The following is a 23,486-nucleotide window of genomic DNA, read 5'->3' as shown; positions in this document are numbered from 1 at the left end:
TGTTCTGGCACTTGTTGAATGGCCCTCATGTCCATGAGGGATGAGAGTTGTTTTTGTGCCTCTGCCCATTGATTTTTTGGCAGATCTGGCCAGCCGTTTGCCTTTGGCAGGGTATGGAAATGGAACTTGTAGCCTTGTGACATGATATTTAGAACCCACTTGTCTTGGGTTATAACATGCCAATTTTGAGAAAAAAGTGCTAATTTTCCCCCAAGGGTGCTGCCAGGAAATAAGTGCTTGGTGCAGGCAGGGGGAAGTCATTGGGACTGTTTCCTGTAAGGGTGTGATTTGTCTTCTCCACTTTTGGAGGAAGAAGCACCCCACTGCTTTGACCTGTATGAACCTTGCACCTGGGATCTGCCCCCTTTGAGGTCTGTCTGACACAGTAAAGGACCAATTCTTTGTAGACCAGTGTCTACTAAACCTAGGTGGCTGTACTTGTAAAAAATCTTTGACAGTTTGCATAGATTTAGCTTTGTCCTCCATTTTCTTTAACACCTCTTCCGCCTTAACACCAAACAAAGTATCATGCTGTAAAGGTGAATCTAATAATTTAACTTTGACATGATCAGGCAGATTTTGTTCCTTTAACCAAGCATGCCTCCTAATTACAAAGCCCATAATTGCGGCCCTGCAGGAGGCCGCCAAAGAATCAAAACCACATTGCAAAGTATGTTTTCCAACTTGTTCAGCTGCATGCAATAAATCCTGCATTTCCTTGTTTTCTGCACATTCAGAGTTTAACATTTTCTGTTTAAGCAATGCCATGACATGTTGCTGACATTTAAGCATATGAAAGTGACAGTTTAAGGCCCTTACAGCCAAGGTAGCAGATGTGCAAACCTTTTTTTCCCCATCTATCCAGTGCCCTTGAATCTCTGTCAGAGGGGGTAGGGTTTTTTGCAGCAGAAGCCTTAACCCCTTTAGGACCCTGTGAAATAGTTTCTGGGTCTGCAGCAGGGCTTTTGAAAAGGAATTTGAGAGAGTCAGGAACCCTGTAATATCTGTCAGGCTTAACAGGAGCTGGAGGTAAGGAGTCAGGGGTCAGACTAGACTCTGAAAACACATAATCTACAATGTCTAACACAGGTGGAATGGCTAGAGGCCTGTGTTGAGGTAGTAAAAGGAAGTCCCTGAGCCTCTTCCTAGATTCTGAAAAATATTGGCTCTCCCAGTGGAAATGCTCCCTCATGGTATGTAAGGTTTCCCCAAAAGAATAGCCCTCAGGAGGAGAAGCTGAAGGAATTGATTCTTCAGCATCAGAATCCTCATTGGGGGAAGAGAATATTCCTGGTCAGAAGAGGAATCAGAAGAAACAGAAACCTGATCTGAAGATTCATAAGCTGTCTCTTGCCTAGGCCTCTTATCAGGAGGGGGATGGGAACCCCTGATCAAGGTAATCAAGTCTTCGGCCATTTTGAGCATCTGTTTTTTGGGCATGGAGGCCTGTCCACGTGGCTCTTGAGTTTGTTTCTTAGTCTTTGAAGGTGCTTTAGTCTTTGCCTTTGAAGCTGAAGTCAGTTTAATGTATAGATGTTTAGGTCTTAATACACCCTCAGAAGCCGGTGCCTGCTCAGCGGCTCCGGATCCATCTGAAGGAATACTGTCCGAGGCTCCAATACCTTGAGTTTCCAGTGGCATAGCCAACTCCACGTGGGAGTCGGTAGTGGCCTGCGACTCTAAAGTGGCGGGCGTCAGGAGCTGTGAAAGTGCCTCACTGAGAACCAGCGACTGGCTTAGGAGAAGCTTCGGTGTCGGTTTGGGCCTCAGTTGTCTTTTTCTTTGCGTTTTTTGGGAACTCCGGTAGTCGGATGGCTATCTGACGACATTTCTGGATAATTAAACCTGCGATCAAAGTAGTTTAATGCAAAATCATACCGACGCTTGGTTAAATCTAGCACAAAACCGACAACTTGAAACGTTATGGTCAGGGCCTAGGCAAGGAATACAGTAAGAATGAAAGTCCTTATGAGGTATTTGCTTTCCACAAGAAATACAATTAACTTTTTCTGACATCGGTCTGGAGCAAGAAAAAAGTTTCCCCAACAGGGTACTTAGCTTTAATGAAGACTTCCGATCTGAAATTCGAACACGAAAATCTCAGAAGTCGGCCGACTGGCACTTGCGAACTGCTTCTGCTTCGGGCACTGCGTGGCAAGAAAGACTAAAGAAAATGGCGTCGGCTGCTTCTTTTATACCCCTGACGACCTGATGTCAGGGAAGGGGTGACAGCAACCGACGCAGGACCCAAGACTTTGGAATTCAGGCCGACTGAGGGCAACCTGCCAGCAGGATTACCCAAATGTAATGACTGCAACAGTGACACATGAAGAACATTTACATCTAGCAGGTAGGGTAGACTTATGTACTGCTGACTGAACTCCCCTGCTAAAGTTCAATTTATTTAGAATGCTGCCACTTTACTCTTTTTTTCAGTGTGGTGAATTATAATGCTTTGATGCAAGACAGAGGAAAGAAGCTGTTGGACAGATCTTGATTTGAGGTGGATAACTTCTGTGGAAAGATGGAGTAGCTGGAAATTAATACTGTTTTTGTTATCATCAAAACTTTTAGGAAAAAAAGTTCAGTGGTTTTCTATAACTGGAATATTGTGAATTTGAGCTTACACATCTTCAAGTAAATTCTCTGATAGCAAACAGGCCTGGATAAGGCTGTTTCAGTTACAGGAGCTGTGGTTACTGGATTCAAATCCATTAACACACTTAATACTTTAAGACCAAAAGACTAAGCATTCTTAATTATAGAAAAAAGGTCAGTCTCCTTTAAGACCATCATTTTTTTTTTTTTTTTGAATTTGAAAGAAAACAGAATTTTGAACGGGTAGCATTTGAGCTACAAAATAATAAGCTTTCACAGCCAAATTAATAGGTGTATAAATTCCCTTACCATACCTGTTCAATATTCCCCCCTCCTTGGTTAAAAAAAAGTACCTGGAGGTACCAAAGATATGCTTGGAGTTCCAGAAGTTGCAGAACTGTCAAAGTAGCAAGATGTAATTTCAGATTAAAGCTAATGATGCCAGTTTCATGAGGCAGTAGGATAAAGCCCTAGTTGTTACACAGAGCAGAGACTGACTAGTGACTAGAGCATTGGAGAACCAAGAAGAGATGGTGGAAGGCAGAGGGTAGTAGCTTTGTCTCTGCAAGATTAACACCAAGAAGAGGACAAATGACTAACAAGTGCAGTATAAAGAGACAGGAACAAGTATCTACTAAGTAGCACATGAGAGCTATAGCACACGCACTGAGCATAAATAAAAGTGTTCATGCTGAACAGCCACTACTGTGGAATTTGTGCTTATTCAGGCTGCTGCTGGGGAGGGATGCAACTCATAAAAAAATAATACTGTCTGGATGACCTCATATTACTGGATTTCACCCACAGGGAACCAACGGACTGACCGATTTACATCAGGACGCTCAGCTGAGAAACAGCAGGTAGGAAAAAAAAGAAGAGAAAAAAATGAAACAGTAAAGACAGGAGCTCTTATCAAACATGTACAACAAATCAGCTAAACTATAGGTTGGTAGCTAACAGTCAAGATGCTTAAAATTGCTATTGCATAAATCCCAGAGCATGCTTAGTACAAACAAGGATCCTGCTATGGATTCTGGGACTTTAACCATTGGTGAAAGTCTCCATTTTGGTGATTAAATACTCAGAAGAAATCAACTGTGTTTATGGTTATCACTAAAATTGTTAAGTTCTAATGAAATAATCCAGAAGCCTCCAAAGAGGGGTTTCCAGGATCAGAAAGGATAATTTTTACTGATTGAAAAAACTTTGGGATAAAAGTAGAAAACCAAACTTCACCCAAACAAATGGAAAGACTCCTATCTTGTTCATTCTGTCTTAACCTTTGCAGGTATCAACATTTGCGTACAGTATACAGTGGATATTCAGGGGGTCACTTAAATATCCTGCTATCAGTTCTACAGCTGTCTTGTACAAATATAACTTGTAAAAATACCCAGTCAGTCCTGAGCAAGGTGCCTCTTCAGAACAAAGTGCAAAAACAGTAAAATAACAACAGAAGAAGCTTGCCACAGCTGTTTTCACCGCTATTTAATCCAAATTAAAAACATGTACAGGATCCAAGTAGTAAGTAAGCGCTTTCACGTTGTATTAAACACTTCATCAGACTTCCAAAACACAATTAATTCACATCTCCCATATCCTTTATAACTTATTCAAAAATTAATTCAACCCAATCATCTGAAAGAAGTCATTATGACATCATAGAAAATAATTAGTCATTTAAAAACATATACAACTAATTCTAAAACCTGACATATAACACAAACAGAACATTATTCACTTTATTCATACTGATCTAACCAAAGAAGGAATTTATGCATTCAAGCAAACATATATAGGTTTCAGCATCAGTATGTATTCATATATATATATACATATATATATATATATATATATATATATATATATATATATATATTATATATATAGAGAGAGATAGAGCATCTCTCATAAGTATATAAAAATATACAAAAATAAAAATTAAAACTTTGTATATACATAAAAAGATTATTTTAAGAATTCTCACAAACACAATGTCATATCATAAACCATACAATTTATGCGCTCCTATCCATTTAATATTACTACAGTTCTTCTGAAAAAAAAAAAAAAAAAAATATATATATATATATATATATATATATATATATATATATATATATTTCTTAATGAAAACACTTTACAGAGAAAAAATAAAGGGAAACCATTCTTTCATGCAATAAGAACAGATAAGAGGAGATGAAAAAGATACGTGTGCAGCAGGACACAGAGCTAAGAAGAATAGGATGGTGATTCCCTTCACCAATAGACATTCAGAAATCAAATAAATAATAAATAAAAACAGGGGAATACCAACAGTGATCAGATAACTGAATTAGTTGGAATGGAACCTAGTTTTACATATAAGAACATGAAATCACTAAAAAGGTTGCTTTGTTATGAAGAAAATAAGAGAGAAGGATTACATACACAGAGAAAGGGTACATTTTCATGATTACACTAAAACTACTATTGTGGAGCTTAAGAGAATGTTGGGAGAAACAAATAACTTTCAGCAGAGAACATTACTGATGGGTACAGACTGGAATTTGATTTGCAGAAGTCTGGCTATATTAAGGGGATCTAGAATGGAATATATAACAAAAGGAGATAGAGTTCTGAAAATTATGAGAGAATATTTATAACGGAAGATATGAAGTTACTAGCAGGAGCTCAAACAAAATTTACATATTCCCCAGGCTACAATAACTGGGCTAGACTGGACAGAAACTGTGTGTCACACAGAAGCACATGCATTTAAATGATAGCTTTGAATAATATTCAATAACTAGTTCAGATCATACAACAAAAGAGACTAAGATAAATATGTGGAGAAATGAGGCAAAAATGAGACACTGGACATGCCAAGTTATCTGTTAAAAGAATGGAATGTAAGGAACTGGTAGTGGAAATGATTTGAGCGTCATTAGGAAGATAAACATTTTCTCAGAAGAGCTCACTAGAGAATGGGATAAAATAAAACAAGTTTAAAAAATGGTAGGAATAAGAAACAGATATGGGCAAAGTAATGTAAATTATTTAGAGGGGTTGTCAAGGGTTAACGTACTGCAGAAGGGGAACCTCTCAAAATAAAGAGAAGCAACTGCAGTGTACTTAAGGGAAAATAAGGGAAGTATATGGATAAATATGAACAAGCTCAGAAAGGCTGCTGTTAAGCAAAAGAAGTTATGTACTCACCATAACGTTCGATGTATGTAGTCCATCTCACCTCACATTCTTACCCGTGGGTTCAGAGCCGAATGTCTGCTCCAACTCAGCCATACTTTAGCTCAAAGTCTTTCAATTGGCTGGGCTAAGATGGTATCCTATGCTGCACTGCTCTCTATTCCCAGACCTAGTTTGCTGCGAGCACCAGCACTCACTCTCCATGCATAACACCACCTAAGGAAGGAAGAACAAACCAAGAATGAAGGGAACTCTGAAACCAGGCCTAACTTCCAGATCCTCCAGTACGGGGGAAGGTGGGGGGTAAGTAAGAATGTGAGGCGAGATGGACTACATACATCGAACGTTATGGTGAGTACATAACTTCTTGATGTTATGTAGTCCAATCTCGCCTACATTCTTACCCATGGGACCGCGTCCCCAGCACCTAAATCCTGTGAGGCTCAGTGGAAAATACTCCTGAGCACTGTGGAACAAAAGGAAGACCTGCCTCTAGATACCACATCTAACTTGTAATGAGCAACAAAGGTGTGAGTAGATGCCCAAGTAGCCGCAGCACAAATATCCATAGACAATCTGGCCTGAAAAGATGTAGATACAGACCGGGTAGAGTGAGCCTTCGGAATGGTAAATCTCTTCCCCCTGAAGTACAAATGAAAGAAATACAACTGAAAATCCACCTGGACAACATGACTTTGGAAACAGGAGACCCAATTCTGTTTTCCGAAAATGAAACACAAAACTGATCAGATTTTCTGTGGTCCTTCGTTCTGTGCAAATCAAATCGTAATTGTGCACATCCAACTGATGAAATTTGAATTCTGCTTTGTTCAAGAACTGAGGAAAAAACACTGGTAATTCAATGGATTGGTTAAAGTTACTAACTGACGCTACTTTGGGAAGAAAGGAAGGATATGGTCTGAGAGAAACCCTGTCCTTATGAAAAATCAAATAAGGTGGTTTAATTGATAAAGCTTGAAGCTCAGGAAACACGCCTGGCTGATGTGATGGCTACCAAAAAGACAGTCTTCCAAGTTAAGAATTTTAAATCACAAGTGGCTGCAGGCTCAAAGGGGGATGAAGTAAGACCCTGTAGAACAAAGTTTAAGTCCCAATGCATAACAGGTTCAGAGACAGGAGGACGAAGCAACAAAGTGCCTTTCAGGAAAGCCTTCCAGAGTCTATGTGCCATTAGACTAGGTTTGTCTGCAAAGTGAAAGGTAGAAATCGCCGCCAACTGGACTTTAATGGTTGCGGCAGCTGATCCCTGGTTGAAAAGCATAGAAAGGAACTCCAATACTGACGAGATTGGAACTGTGTAAAGGTCAATCTGTTTGGCATGTGCCCAGATGGAAAATCTTTTCCATTTGCTGCAATAAATCTTCCTGGTTGAAGACTTACGAGAGGCAGATAGAATATGAACCACCTCCGGGGAAAAATGATGAAGCCTAACTAATGACGGAAGTGGAGTAGCCAAGCTGTCAACCGGAGGGTCCGAAGAGAGGGATGGAGCTGCCCTGACATGCGAGTCAGTAAGTCTGGTTGTGGGTCCAGAATCCAAGGAGCGTCCATGAGATAGGGATGGAGAAAGGGGAACCAAATCTGACGAGGCCAGTGTGGAGCAATCAGAATCATTTTGCTTCCCAAGGATTGCGGTTTCTGAATAACCTTTAACAGCAAAGGAACTGGAGGAAAGGCATATAGTAGACCTGAGGGCCAACCGTGGACTAGAGCGTCCCTGGGTGACTCCCCCTAAGGGGGGAAAAGGGTGAAGTAGCTGCTGCATTTGACATTGAGGGGGCTGGCAAAAAGGTCGCAAGGCTGACTCCACCTGCGGAAAACCTGCTCCGCAACTTGACAATTCATGGACCACTCGTGAGGTATCAGAATAGCTCTGCTTAGCCTGTCTGTGATCACACTGGACTTCCCCGGAATGTGCGTTGCTAGCAGAAAATGTTGGGAAGACACTGCCCACTGCCACACTCGCATGGCCTCTCTGCAAAGGGGATACGACTTGGTTCCTCCCTGCATGTTCAGATACCATACCACCGACATATTGTCTGAGTGGATTGCAATAGTCCCGAGAGGAAGAAAGCTCTGAAGTGCTTGAAACACTAGTAGCACTGCTCTCATCTCCAGGACATTGATATGCAGATGCATCTCATGCTCTTGCCACGTGCCTTGGACTGTCCTGCCTAGATAATGCCCCCCCACCCCATCTCGGAGGCATCCGTGGTCACCATGGCAACTGGAGGCGAAGGAACGAAAGGCTTTCCCGCACTGAGGTTGTCGGTGTGAAGCCAGCAACTGAGATCCTGTTTGCACCTGTGAGTAGAATAGGGTGAGAAAGTGGAAGACGAAGAGACCGCTGGGCGAAGAGTAGCCACTGAAGGAGCCTCATATGTAACCTTGCCAGGGGGACTAACATAATCGTAGCAGCCATCATCCCCAACAATTGGAGGACCAATCTTGCCTTCTCTCTTCTCAGAGGGAGCAAGGCATAAATCTGTTGTTGTAAGATTCTGATTCTTTCCTGTGGTAGAAACGCCCGCATGAGGACCGTGTCTAATTCGGCGCCTATAAAGGTGACACGCTGCGAGGGCAACAAGCAGATTTTTCCCAGTTCAAGGGGATGCCTAACTGTTGACATAGGTTGATAGCAGCGTCTCTGGTCTGAAGTAGCAGATGCCTGGTGGTGGCAGTAAGGAGCCAGTCGTCCAGGTATGGAAACACCTGGAATCCCTGACGTCTCAAGTGAGCAGTCACCACTGCCATGCATTTGGTAAACACCCTGGGGGCTGTGGTGAGACCAAAGGGCAGGGCTCAAAACTGAAAGTGACTGGCTCCCAGCCGGAAGCGTAGGTGATTTCTGGATGCCCTGTCCATCTTTATGTGGTAGCAAGCATCCTTGAGGTCAATGGAGCACATCCACACTTTTCCCAACAATGGGAGAATAGATTGCAACCTGACCATTCGGAACTTGGACTTTTGCACATGGGTGTTCAATCGGCTGAGATCCAAAATGGGTCTCAGGTCCCCTGTCCTTTTCGGCACCAAAAAGAATCTGGAGTAAGTCCCTAATCCGATCTGGTCTGAGGAGACATGTTGGATGGCTCCTTTTTCTAGCAGCTTTGAAACCTCTGAAGCTGTGGAATCCCTTTGACTGGGTGGAACATCCAGGATTTTCTTGATTGGAGGGGGAGTTGACGAGAAGGGAATGATATATCCTCTGGAAATTATACATAGAACCCACTGGTCCTGGGTGATACCTTGCCAGGCCTGCAGGTATAGTGAGATTCGACCCCCCACTGGCTCTGGAAATGCAGTCGGGGCCTCCCATCATGAGCGGCGGTAGGGAGAACCACGAAAGGAATCACGGTCTCCCGAGTTACGAGGGCCTCCTCTGCCCCTTGGGCGGCATCTACCTGAATAACCACCCCCTCCCCTGCCTCTGGAGGGGGAATCACCTTGTGCATCGGGAAAAAACCTCTGTGATTTCTTGAACCACATCTTCCCACCCCTCTGGGCCTTGGGATAAGACCTACAGGGAAGGGAAAAATGGACTCCTACAGCAGACAGTGTTTTTCCCTCTTGCTCACACCTAGTGAGAGTGTCTTTCACCTTGGTTCCGAACAAAGATGAAGCATCAAACGGGGCGTCGGTGAATGTAGACTTGAAGGCCTCCACGAAATGACAAAGGCACATCCAGGCATGTCGCCTAAGAGCTACTCCTGAACTTGCTGCCCTACTCACTCCTTCAGCTGCGTGAGAGATCAGCTTCATGGAGGAGCTCGCAATAGAATTGAGGGTAGACATCTGAGCGTTGACCTTCTGAGCCACCGCCTCAAAAACGTTACCCGTTAAGAGTATCTCCAAGCTCCTTTAGGAGACCTCTCTGGAGCCTTGTAAAGTGTGATAAGTAATTCAGTGACTGCAAAGTAAAGGCCGCAGAAGAAAACGTATGCTTCCCGTACCAGTCCATAGTCCTAGACTCCTTGTTAGGGGCATGGACGGTGGAAGAAGTCTCAGCCAATTCCTTCTTGGTGGCCGCTGCCACCACCATGGCATCCACAGGGACACCCTTGAATAGAAATTCCTTATCAGAAGGGGCAGACAAAAATTTATTGGGTCTCCTGGGGACTGGTTCCACAGAGTCAGGGGTTTACCACACCCTTCGACAAACCAGATCCAGAAGCTCGTTGAAGGGTGGAGACACCCAGGAGGTGGAGAGCTGAGCACCAAAGGCCTTCAGGAACACAGACTCCTCTTCGGAGGGGGCTTTGGATGGCCAGTCACCTCTTTGCTTCAAAATCTCTAGGATGTCAGAGAAAGAAACATCCTCAGAGGATGACTTATGGGACCCCTCCAATTCCTCAAGGCTGGTGTCTGACGTGGGAGACTCATCTTGGGAATCTATGTGCTTCCTCTTGCACATTCTCTTTCTGGGTGGCTCCTCAGACAAAAACTCTGAGGGGCCCTCAGAAATATGGGGACCACTCGTGGGGGTACCCTGAGGCCTTGGGGCTCCACTGTCAATAGATAGAGGGTGATCAGAGACCTGTACTGGTACTGTAGGGGACAGAGTGACCGAACCGTAACATGCCACTGACGATCTGTCCAGCGCGCTCGCATGGCCCCGAAAGCTGGTCCTCCCGGGTCTGAAGATCAACCAGCCATGAAGACCTCTGATCAGAAGGGACCAGGTCCGAAGCAGAGAGGAGTCAGGCTTCCCCGCACCAAAGCACCGAGAGGGAAACTAGGAGCAGAGAGATATCCTGAAGCCTCTCTCTCGGGTCCGACCGAGGAATCCTGAGTCCTGAACCCCGTGGACGTCAACCAAATAATTGTAGCAAACTGGTGAAAATAAAAACTAAAAACCACAAATTCACCAGTAGGACTAGTAGACACAAGTTTATTTTTCAGGTTAAGCGCTTTCATAAAAGTAAAATTGACTTCGCCGTCAGGAGGGGCTGTCGCAACCGACCTAGGGACATCAAACGAAGCCGATCACACCGGCTCGGAAAGCTGAGATGCGCTCGGAGGAGGAAGTATCGATGTAGGTAGAGGGACCGGCTCCGGAGCCGACTGGGTCAGAGCCAAAAACAATTTAGTCACTACCGGTGACTGAAGAAGTCTCTGCGCCACTCTATCGACATCCACATCCGATAAGGTCCTGGAAGATTTGGAGGATAGGGGAGGAGATAGAGACCTCCTCTCTGAAGGAGACCTGTGAGGGGGAGATACCGGCCTAATGCTAGGCGACCGGCTCTGAACAGGCTCCGAGAAAATAGGAGCCAAAGCAGGTTCCATATACACTGACACTTCCTGCGGCCCCGAGGACAATGGAGCCGAGGATGTCATTGAAGATTTAGCTGTTTTCTCCGGCGGCTCCGAGGATACTGATGGAGCTGGGAATCGCTTTTTAGCCTTGGAAAATTTAGCTTTCGATGGAGAAGACTTAAAGCTGGAAGCACTCTCCAAACCCTCCTCGAAGGAGGGTTTCAGAAGTCCCTTCAAAATGGATTTGTTCTTCCTTTCCTGAAGAACACGAGGGCTAAAGGCATAACAAAAAACACATGATTCCTGGAGGTGAATCGCTCCCAGACAGTACACACAGAGTGTCCATCAGTGATGGACATCTTATAACTACACTTGGTGCACTTCTTAAAGCCCGAGAGCTTATGCTCCTTAGTATCTTTAGACATAGTTACCACAAACACAGAGTATCTTTAGACATAGTTACCACAAACACCGAGTAACTAACTCAACAACCAGACCAACGGTCAATCAGCCACAAGCGCGGGAACAGAACAAACAAACAGTACACCACGAAGACCTCTAACTAAAACGGTCCTAGAACATAAGTACAAGAGGGAGGACTAATTCCTCTAATTTAAACGGTTTTAGCCCAAGGGAAAAAAGTTGGCACACAAGGTAAGCAAGGGGGCAGACTAGGTCCTCTAACTGAAATGGGCCTAGCCCGTTGGAAACAGCTAGTGGGATACCACAAGAACACACTAAAAGACAAAAACAACTTTTCCACAACACTGTTCAAGATAAACACAAAAATAGCTATGAAAATAGCTTTTTTTTTTTGCAAAAAACTTCTCGGCTATAAAGAAGAAAGGGTACTTAGCCACAGCCAAGAGCGAGACCACGTCCTAGCTACACGAGCGGCAAACACGATCTGGGGATAGAGAGCAGTGCAGCATGGGATACCATCTTAGCCCAGCCAATTTAAAGACTCAGAGCTAAAGTATGGCCGAGTCAGAGCCGACATTCGGCTCCGAACCCACGGGTAAGAATGTAGGCGAGACTGGACTACATAACATCTTTTTTTTGAAAACAACTCCAGGGAACAAAAACTCATAGCACAATGACTTGAGCAGAGAAAGCAGGAAGGGTTGTTGCCAAGCTAAGGAAGCCTTTGGCAAGATAAAAAGACTAGCAATCCTACAGCATCTCTCAAACCTCTTACTGCAAGACACCTGGGCCAAGACTAAAAGCGTGGAGGGGGAAAGGTCCAAAAATAGGGGCAGACAAACTACTACTCTTATAAACTTAGGAAGTTACTAGAACAAGATTTGTGTTAGTGTGCATTTTCTAAAGTTTATGAAGTCTGAAACTCTTAGTGACTTCAATCCTCAGTGATAACGTCTGATAAAGGTATGAACAGAGAGAGAGGTCCACGTAGCAGGTTCCAGAATGGCCTAGGTAGGGTAACCTTTAAGGAAGACAGTGTTGGCTGCCCTATGTCTGATGGAGTGAGCTCTAACATGGGCTGGTAATAGTTTACTATGATGAGCATAAAGTAATGCAACTTCCTATCCATGTCTGTTTGCAGACAAGTCTGCCTTCTTTGTCTTCTGGGAAGGTCAATATCCATTGTTCTGCTCTATATGGGAACTCTATTCAGTTAAGGTAATACCTGATCACTCTGTTGTACATCCAGGGAATGAAGGATTTATTCAGCTTTACTCCACAAGTGTGGAAAGAGCACTTAGTAGATGAATAGTTTGATTCAAGGAGAGTTCTAATACTATCTTGGACACAAAAGAAGGGTTAGCAGTTCTAAGGGTTACCCTGTCACGGTGAAACACAACGAAAGGTTCTTTGCACATCAGAATTTGTAGCTTTGAGACCCACCTGGCTGAGGTATGGCTATCAGTAGGGTTGTCTTCCATGCGAGTATCTTTAAAGATGCAGACACTGCTGGCTCAAAAGGTGGAAAGGTATTGTTTTCCTAAAACATAGTTTAAGTTCCAGGCAGGGTTTCTCCTGGTAGACTTTATGTGCATGACCCCTTTTAGGAACTGTTTCAGGTTGGGGGGTGAAAACAGGGTTTATATTATTACAGCAAAACTTTAGCTTGTCGAACACTGAAATGTCAACAGCTAAACAGCGAAAGCTTAAAACCACGAACGGCCAGTTCCGCAAATTTTTTCATAGGTAAAAAATCTGCTTGGCCGTTACTGGGAATTTTCCTTTTTCCCCAATGTACAGCGATCTCGGAGTTGGTATATTTAGTTGGGGGTGTATGGGGGGCATCGGGATGTGTGTGTGGGGGGTGACCCCCCCCCCCACTTAATTAGGGTTTCAAAGTTTGTTTTAGTGTCCAATGGCCAAGTGATGTTTTTCCCTATGAAAAACTTTGCGAAAGTGGCCATTCACTGTTTTATGCTTTCTCCATTTAGCTGTCGACATTTGGGTGTTTGACAAGCTAAGCGGTCGATTTTTTGCAATACAGACTCTGAAAACAGATGGAGGGAGAAGGTAAGACAAGCAGAAATGTCAGAAGCATGTACCTTAATACTGGAATAAGAAAGGCCATGGTGAATTAAACCAGAAAGGTATTCCAACACTAGATTTGTATCTGCTTGAGTAGGACTGATGTTTTTGTTCTGGCACCAAAAAGAAAACATTTGCTGTTTGGACAAGTATGATTTTCTGGTAGTTTGTTTTCTTGCTTCTCTCAGGATAGTTAGAAATTATGTACAGTAGTTTGCATTTTGGGGGTTAAAAAACATAAGTTTGAGTGGGGTTCAGGTGTGGATGCATGACAGACTCCTTTACCTGGATGAGTAGATCAATCACTGGTGGAAGAATGTAATACCTCCCTTCCCTGAGAGTCAAGAGAAGGGAGAATCAGTGCTGCCTTGGCCAGAAGGGGGCTATGAATATCACTCTCGACCTATGCAAAATCACTTTCATCCTTACCCTGGGGATGAAGGGTAATGGTAGAAAGGCATACAGAAATAATTATATCTATTTGATAGAGATGATGTCCTCCCTCTATGTCTGTTTATTGGGTTCTGGAGCAGAACCTTTGTAGTTGTCTGTTCTGACAAATATCTACACTGGGGTGTCCCCCACTGACAGATGAGGTCCAGAAAAACCTCTCTGTTCAGCATTCATTCACTGGGATCCAAAAGGTTCCTGCTCAGACAGTCTGCTATAGTGTTGCTCTGTTCTGGGATGTAGGGTGCTATGCATGTCAGTTGTAATTCTTGCACCAAGAGCAAAATATTTATTGTAAGGCTGTGTAATGTGTAAGAATGATTTCCCTTTTGCTTGTTTATGTACCACATATAACCATGGTGTTGCCTGTTCAAAACTGCATTTTTATAAGGTTCAGGTTGCTAGAAAGACCACTAGTATCTCTTTCTGGTTTATATGTATTTTTTTCTGCTCTGGGGTCCAGGTACCCTGCACCTTCAGGGGTCCTACGTGTGCTCCCAAAACTATTTCTGAACCATCTGTGGTGATTGTTTTGCCCATCTATGGTAGAGAGATGTTTGCCCCTGGTTTCTGCAGGATTATGGCTTTTTTAGAAGGGTAATTCATACCTAGGTATGGAAAACTAGAATATTTTCAAAGATTTTGTTTCCCCTTTTTGACCAATTTCTCAAATACTTTTTTCTGCAGGATGCTGAAAAGGAACTCTATCTAGTGGGGCATCCAGGAGTTTGGCCTTTACCTGGTTAGAGAATAGCTGTGCCCTTAGCCAGTCATGTCTGCAAGTAACATAACTTACTGCAGCTGCTCTACATGATGCATCCAGCATCGTAACCCATTTTACACTGTGTAGCCTGTAGTGCTGATTTAGCTGTCTACCGTGCATCTCTCAAGGTCTTGTCAGCAATGACCTCTGTTTTAATAATAATATTAAAGGTGGGAAAAGTTTTGAAATGATTTATTGTGGTCTCATTTTTTTTACATCACAAAAACCTGGCATTTTAACAGGGGTGTGTACACTTTTTATATTGACTGTATGTTCTCTGTTTGGTAAAGGGTGCCTAGTTGCACCCTTAAGGGCACCTCTAGTGGATTCAGTAGGTACTACTTAAGGACCAGCTTGTGGATTTTTGTACAGTGAAATATCACTAGACACATACCTGTGAGTGTCAAACACTCTACAGAAAGTATCTGGTTTCCTTGGAGCTGGTGGCAGAGAGTTAGGGTGTATAAAGATGTCAAAGACATCATCTAGCACTACATAAACTGGAGGAATAGCCAGTGGTGTGGTGGATGGCAGAATTAGAAGCTCTCTGTAATGGGTTTGGGTCTGTAATAATTCTTTGCTCACAAAATTAAATGCCTCCTTCATCGTATGCAAGGAATCCCCGAAGGGTAAATCTTCAAGGAAAGATGCAGAAGGCAGAGTATCAGTAAGACCAGCTCTGGCCAAGTTTTTAATTGAGCTTAGAACAGAAGCTGCTGTTAAAAAAGGGAGAATTACTAGATCATAAAAAAACACTGCAATGTAACTATAAGAATTAATCAGATGATGTTAAAAAAATAGGAAAAGACAGTGGAAAGACAATTTACAAGGAAAAAGTGGGAGGGCATATGTCCACAGCAAAGTACAGAAGGTTTAGAATTTTTGCATTAAGTGTTTGCATAGGTATTTTTATACTCCAAGCAGACTTCAGAGAATTTTTCCATATGTAAAGAGTAAGTGCTAGAGGTATGATGGGAAAGAGACAGGCAATTACAAACATATTTTGTGTGGAATGTAACAAGCTGACAGATTAAAAAAAACTCGCTACAGAGTTGTTCTGTCTTTCGGTTTTTCCCGGTTAGGGGTCGCCACAGCAGAACTCCAGTCCGCTAATGATTGGCAGTATATTTTTATGTGGAGTTGCCAGCCTTGACGCACAACCTTCAACGAAGGTACGCCCGTTCACTCATGTCTCCATATCGAAGATGCTCCAACTGAGAATCCAACAGGACAACGTCTTACTGTGAGGCGACAACGCTACCGCAGCACCAACAACTCACTACAGAGTACTCTGTCAAAAATGTTGGGGGATAGTAACTAACAACATTTTTCTTTTGAGCAGAGATATAGGATTTCAGCTGCCTAAACGTGGTCAGCCTTTACTAAGTTTAATGCAATTGGCTGTCATCTAAAAAAGTAATTACTAGAAAATGGAAATCAAAATCTAAGCCAGAAAGTATTGAATATTGTAAAAGAGATAAAAGAACTGTAGGCAGGATCTTCAGAAAAGGAAAGGAACAAATTACACAGAAACATGAAATTTGCGGAAACAATACATGCAGAATAATTATGTAACACTGGAGTGAATGAAAACTTAAAAAGAAAACATATGCATAACGCATGAAAATAATAATGGCTTGTTTTCTTTATTACTGTACACTTGTCACTTAAAGTTATATTTAAAAAATGTGTATGTTCTCCTGGATTGAGATGTTGCAAGCACGCTCAGGCTGGCTGATCAGGGGATGGATGGATGACATTTACACTCCAGGATGTAACACTCAAGGAAGAAGCCAGGATGCTCTTCTCCTGAGCCCATCATTATGCCGGAAGCAGAAGACAGGTTTGAGAGGGAGGATCAAACACCGAGATCAGGTAGCCACCACCTAAATGGACTTATATATGTAGGAGAGACAACAATGGCTTGGCTAGTGAACAGAACAGAAGCTTCTCTCTTATGCTACGTGGCTGGAATAATCACTGGCATTTATGACAGTTTTATCATATTCCCCTTCCACACAGTAGGCAGGTCCTAGCTCAATGTTTGATGGCCACACAAACACTTACCAAATTTTGGGTCTTCTGACATTGAACACAAAAACTTTTCCACAATGAACAGCAGGAATAGTGCCTGCACTGTGTGAGCAACAGAAAGCAACTGGTGGGCTCAGGGGCTAAGTTGATTCTCCTACACATTAAGCACCAGTGCAAAGCATGTATGCACTACATCATGGGAGCTCCTGTGGAAAAAAAAAACTGACTGGGGAGGAAGACAGAATAAATCCAGTCATAAACCTGACAAGGTGTCCCAAAGTTTTACATCACCCAGTCATGGTTAGAGACCACATCCATTAACATGAACTAATATAAAGTCCTCCATTTCTGGTACATGAATGAGAAATTTTGCCTTGAAGTGAAGACCTGGCCAAGAACAAGTCTTGACAGTGACATCTGACAAAAAGTAGAATGTCCAGAAGATATGGTAATCATCTGAAAAACTGCAAGAAAGGGATACTGCTGCAAGGAACACACAATAAAAATTCAGTATATGAGAGATTCAGCACTGGAAATAGGTTTGCATATGTGACTGCATGACAGGAAGATCCATATATAAAGTTAAAAAAAGAAAAATTATTATTTTAATAAAATGTCTTACTGGTGCAATTTCAGGAACAGATTTGCTAGTTGCAATCTTCGAGCCAAAAAGGGACGAGTCTTCATTTTCATCTTCAAACAACAAGGACACCTTCTTGGGTTTTGTATGACTAGAGTAAAGGACACCATCATTAGTTTCACAAGCTTTCTTATGCAGAGCTCATACAGGCATGCATCTACTGATATTGCATATGATAATCAAATTCACACATCTGAAAAGGGCTACACATCCACTCAAGATAGCTGCAAGGCAGGCACTTTGTACTCAACTGAAAACATTTATAATGAGCATCTTGAGTATCTTTTTGAGGGTGAAATACATATTAACATACACCTGTAACAGTTCTGTACATAATTTGTGAATTGACCGGGTTGCTTATCCTGAAACAAAACTTGTCTACAATTGTAGGGAACAAAAGCTAAAATTACAACAGCATTTACTCACTAGGGAACAGTATATGGTAGGAAGCATACATTTTTTTTGATTTATGTCAATTGTAAAAAAGGCATTTTGGTGAATACAAAAAGATCAAAAGCAGTTTGCCGAAACCACTTTCAGCAGACAAGTTCCTCTGCACCCCCCTTGTGGAAGGACACCTCCCGGAATTATACATACTAGCTCTGAGACTGCAAAACAATGGAGAAAAAGGCAATCTCCACAAAGTGGTTTTGGCAAACTGCATTCAATTTATTTGTGTTCGCTGGAACTACATTTGACAAGATGCCATGTTCCCCATTTTTTAAAACTGGGACAGGGTGAGGAGGCAAAAGTATGGAGCTTGGAGTACAAAATGACATTTTATGGTTATGTTACTGCACAATGTATGAAAGGCAGTGTTACTGTATCACTGATGATCCTTTTTGTAGCAAAAACATTTGAATATGACAGAATTTCCATTATGCTTACAGACACACACCATTATACTTCTGAATAGATCTTATACTAAAACCAGAAAAAAAGCTTTTTCCTTCTCTTGTTCACCCTTAACCCTCTGTTCTCCACACAGCTTGTCCATGTTGCCTGCAACACCACTGTAATCAAATATATGAAGGAAAAAAAAACTCACAGCTACACTCCCCATCCCTGAGCATTTGTGGTTCACTTTTTCCAAGGGTTTACACATCCAGACAGTCTTACAGATGCTGTCCTTTAAGGACTATTTTTCAATAGAGACAACTGATTTTGTTACTCACATACTCACATACTGCACCAGATATCATCCCAGAGGTAGGATGCTTTCAAGTGACAGTATTAAAAGCAATTAAGTTCCACTGTGTGTCCCCAGCTCTGTGATACACAGGGATGAAGCCCTAACTATGACCCACAAATAAACATGAGTATCAATACTGGTTCTGGAAACAAAAAGCTATGGAATGGTGGGAGTGTTGAGTGTCTAACACTGGCTTGTCCATCCTAGTATAAGGGAACAGTGGTTTTCTAGTTGGCCAGTTTGCTTCTTTGTAAGGGAATGCTTGAAGAACACAAAAGCTGTTTATGACGGTGATGGGAGCTTGGCACGTCAAAGCTGATAAAGGCAGCTCTCCTAACTGCGTGTGGGAGCCTATATTCATAGGATCATAGGTTAGTACTAAGCTAGCTGCCCTTGCGAGCCATTTTAAGCCTAGCCAATTATCCCTTGTGAGACTCAAACCCTGCACCTTGTGTTTGTAAGGCAAACACCTTTACCATTAAGCCACCCTCATCTGAAGGTACAGTACGTCCCTTTGGTGATTCAAGTGCCCATGTCACTCAGCAGGGGCAGGGTGAATGACTTAAAACAGACAAGTCCTGATGGTTGCCAGTATGAGGGCCTCTGTCCTCACTTAACAAGGAATAAATGAGACAGAAAAGGCTCTCATCCTGGGAGGAGGAGTCTGTTGGTCATCGGGAAGAAAGGTAAGAAAACAAATACCACTATGTGGAGTGATCATGCTCCCTTATACACACACTAAGTTTCTTCCAAACAATGACTATCATGTAGGGCAAGTAAAATATCAGGGCCCTACATGGTGAGCTTTGTCTTTCATACTGTCATCTAAGCACATTATATTAAACCTATTCAGAAAGCACCAAACAGATATAAACCCAACAAGGGCACACACTAAATGTTATTTTTTATTTTTTCTATTCAGAAGGCAGTTCAGTCTATATTACAGTAATTAACTTATTATCTCTATTTGATAAGCAACACACCTAAAATAACAATAATGTACTCTAGGACACACGTTGAATGGACAACACTGTGACTTTATCCTAAACTATTGATGAATTTTCTAAGCAAACATAACCAACAAAAATAACAGCTTGATGATAAGCTCAAAAGATTTCAAAGTAACTGCAGATCTTAATTCTAAAACTGAGAATGCTGACAATGGGCATTTGTAATGAACAAGTGCTTCATTCGGGGGTAGGGGTGCAAGGAGCCCATATGCCTGATACTAGTTATATTCACCACATTACCATTTCTTGGACAGAAAGGTTAAATGTGTGGTTGTTCATGAAAATCATTTGCCTTTCGCCTTATCTTTCACTGACTTTGACAGGAAAATCAGCTTTACTGAAAACATTGTGAATTTGTCAGGTTCAAGAAACTTAATTTTGGATAAAAACCACACATTTTAAATATAAAAGTCTTTTAGCATCATAAACATACAAAAGAGTACATTAGTACTTAAATCAGTTATTTCCCATTTTGACTCAGTACACCCACTAGTCTTCTCAGCATCCTTAAATACAAAGTAATATACTGCAGCTGCTGTATTACACAGCATCAAATTGTATTTTTTTTCTGCAACAAAAAGTGAAAGTTGCAGGGGCAATTAGCCTAAGAAAGGGAAATAAGTATCACTATTTCTTATCAGTCCAAAACTTAAATAAAACAAGTTACATGGAAAAGTAGTCATAGTAGAGAGAGAGAGAGAGACAAACACACACACACAAGGAATACAGAAAAGTATACAGCATTAATGAAGATTATAAATAACAAGGCAATACAGGGAATATCAGTTAAAGGAAACTACACCCCAAGCACCACTTTTCTGTGCTCTAGACTATAATTTGCCCATAAAAGTTAATTCCTAGAGTGTCATACACAAGTAAAGCATTACTTAGCTGTTTCTTAACCTTGTTTGTCATTTCCATGCTACTCACCTTATTTAATGCACACCATGCTCGGCTTGCATGAAATCTTGTAGGATCATAGGAGGTTACTAGGCTATTGGCGTTGAGGCCCTTATAAGCCTAGCCAAGAGTTTAGCCCACGTTTAGACAAATCAGCACCAGATGTCCCTGTCCAGCAGGGACATGGGTGGAATCCCAGGGGTATATTTTCTGTTTCCCATCCAGTTATCCAGGTTACGCTTAAAAAGGGGTAATGAGGTACGCTGCTTGATGTGGAGAGGGAGTCTATTCCATAGATGAGGGAGTCTCTGGGCCACAAATCTGTCCCGCAAACAAGTCTTATTGATGTCACAGAACAGGCTGAGGTAGAATGTGCAGGTTACTCGAGTGGAGCTTGACTTGCGGATATGCAGCAGTCCCATCAAGGTGGGGTCCGTGATCGCCTCGTATGCCAAACAGAGGTCACCTCTGAGGTGTCTGTATGAAACAGAGTAGAGGGATATGACTTTTAGCCTGTGTATGGTAGATGTTTGAAGCCCTGTATTCTCCTGGTGAGGAACCTCTGTGGTCTCTCCAGCTGCTGCATGCACTTTGCGAGGTAGATGCCGAAAGGGGTATTATACTTAATAATGGGCCTTACAAGGGAAGAATACAGGGATGTTATGACCTCCATGTCCCTGGATGAGATACCTTTACTTATGAGATGCGCCATGTAGAAGGCTTTCCATACAACAGAAGCAACATGGTGGTCAAAATTCAGGTTGCTATCAACTTTGGTACCCAAATCCCTCACAACTGACTGCGTGCTTAGGACGTTATTAATATGATCATTTGTGGGAATGTCACTTTCCCCAAAGGGGATGATGATGCATTTTTTGGTATTAGCTTGAGGCCATGTTTCTGGCACCAGTCATTTGACTGAGTGAGAGCCTTTTGGAGGAAGTCCACATCACCAGGAGGGAACTGATGACGGCACACAGCTTGCAGTCATTGGCAAACTTGGTCAGCCATAGCCCACTGGTATTGGCCTGCATCTCGGAAAAAGTATATCCCAAATAACAGAGGCCCCAAGACCGAACCCTGGGGTATGCTGCTTGTTATGGGTCTACTGCTCGAGGTGGCTTCCCATACTTTGGCTACGTGGGTTCTATCAGTGAGCCAGTTTGCTACCCATCTGGTAACATATGGATTGATGCCTAGTTGAGAGAGTTTATCTATTATGCCTGAGTGGGGAACAGTGTCAAAGGCTTTGGCCAGGTCAAGGTAGGCATTGTGCAGTCTTCCCCTCATCCATGGCTTTGGTGACGGTCTCAAAGAAGTCGACCAAATTTGCGAATAACAATATTCCACAAGACAAACTACTCAGAAAAAACAAAAAGAAGGCAGGCAATGGTAGTTTTAACTGTTTATATAGAAAAATTAGCGCTTTCATTTACATTTAGGGCCATTGACCAAGTGGAACCTGATATCAGGGGTGGGCCTTTGGAATACAAGCTTGAACTAAAGGAATTAGCTTGGCAGTTAAAGACAAGGTCTTACGTTCTACCCGGTCTGAATGAAATATGTTCCCTTGGTTGTGTATTGAAATTGAGAAGCCTTAAACGTTAATAACAAGTAGGAAACATGGTAACCATTACCTATATTTTGCTTTCTGATTCCTTTGAGTTTACATAAATATATATAATATAATCAATTGTGGTTGAAAGATATCAAATGCTTATGCAAAGTCAGTTTGTGTTATGAATGTAATCAACATAACCTATCTTACGTAACATAATGGAAAATATAGCTTTAAATAATTAACTGGATGTAATTAGTTGATAGGTGGAGAAGGGAGGGAATTAACATGTGACATTGTCTTAATATTGTATAAAATGGTCTGTATTATTCTAATGTTTATCTGATGAAGTTGAGTGTATGTTACTTGACGAAAGAGCTAATTTTTTTATATAAACAGTTAAAACTACCATTGCCTGCCTTCTTTTTGTTTTTTTCCTAAGTCGACCAAATTTAGCAGATATGACCTCCCCTTGATGAAGCCAAACTGTGTGGGATCAAGTGTTCGGAGGTTGCCAATGTCCTTGTTAATGAGGTCCATGATAATCCGTTCCATGGCTTTGCAGATCAGGCTAGTTAGACTGATGGGTCTATAATATCGGTGGACACTCCACCTTTGTGTAAAGGAATGACAGTGGCTGTCCTCCACTCAGCTGGGATGAAGCCAGTGCTCAGGCTTTGGGTGAATGGGGTGCCTAATGGTGCTGCAAGTTCCTGCCTGAGTTCACGTAGGATACAGCCTGGGATGTTATCGGGTCTCATGGAGGCTGTATTTTTTTGCCTTTGAGAGAGCAGTGATGACCTGTTCCCTAGATATAAGGGGAAGGGGCAGGTACTGGGGATGTCCTGATTTACTGATGGGGGTGGACAGAGGGGTAAAGTTTTTATTGAATCTGTCAGCCAGCAAGTTTGCTATATCTACAGCATATGTATATGCGGTGTCCTTGACCACCAGTTCTGAACAGATCTGGGTGATTCCTTTGAGGTTGCTGACGTATGTCAAGAAGGCCTTACGATCGTCTCTAGTAGAGGTGGCCAATTTGGACTCGAGGTTTGCTTTGGAGGATTTCACTAGTGCTCTTATTTGCTTTTTCTGGCTAAGGAGACATTGCTTCAAACTGGGCACCTGCTTCTTCTTGGTCTTGGAAAGCAATTTTTTCCTTTTGTTACAGAGTTCATTCATTGTGATGGTTTCTTTAAAAATTTGTTTCCCTGGTTCTCACAACATACTGTCAATTACATTTAACAATAAAGTCCACATAACAAAATTACTATAACCCTGCCACTTTCCCTCCCACTGGACCAAAAATATGTCCATAGAGCTGTAATCATAGTGTAGAGAGACAAGCTAGCTTTGCTGTTGCAGGA

The 23,486-nt window shown here is 42.3% G+C and overlaps 1 protein-coding gene across 3 annotated transcripts in view; it reads right to left on the bottom strand.

Moving 5' to 3' along the window:
- LOC122789133 (WASH complex subunit 2A-like) overlaps nucleotides 1–23,486 on the bottom strand; it is a 2,558,205-nt gene that overhangs the window by 876,298 nt on the left and 1,658,421 nt on the right. For all 3 annotated transcript variants that reach the window (XM_044056354.1, XM_044056357.1, XM_044056356.1), the window contains exon 21: nucleotides 17,442–17,550. In XM_044056354.1, the coding sequence (XP_043912289.1) occupies nucleotides 17,442–17,550 (109 nt within the window). The remainder of the gene's footprint in view (nucleotides 1–17,441; nucleotides 17,551–23,486) is intronic.

This window comes from Protopterus annectens, chromosome 14.part0 (assembly GCF_019279795.1).
Source record: "Protopterus annectens isolate FY-2018-M chromosome 14.part0, PAN1.0, whole genome shotgun sequence".
Lineage (NCBI taxonomy): Eukaryota > Metazoa > Chordata > Ceratodontiformes > Protopteridae > Protopterus > Protopterus annectens.
The sequence above is the reverse complement of the archived record's forward strand: the minus strand, read 5'-3'. Positions and strand labels throughout refer to the sequence as shown.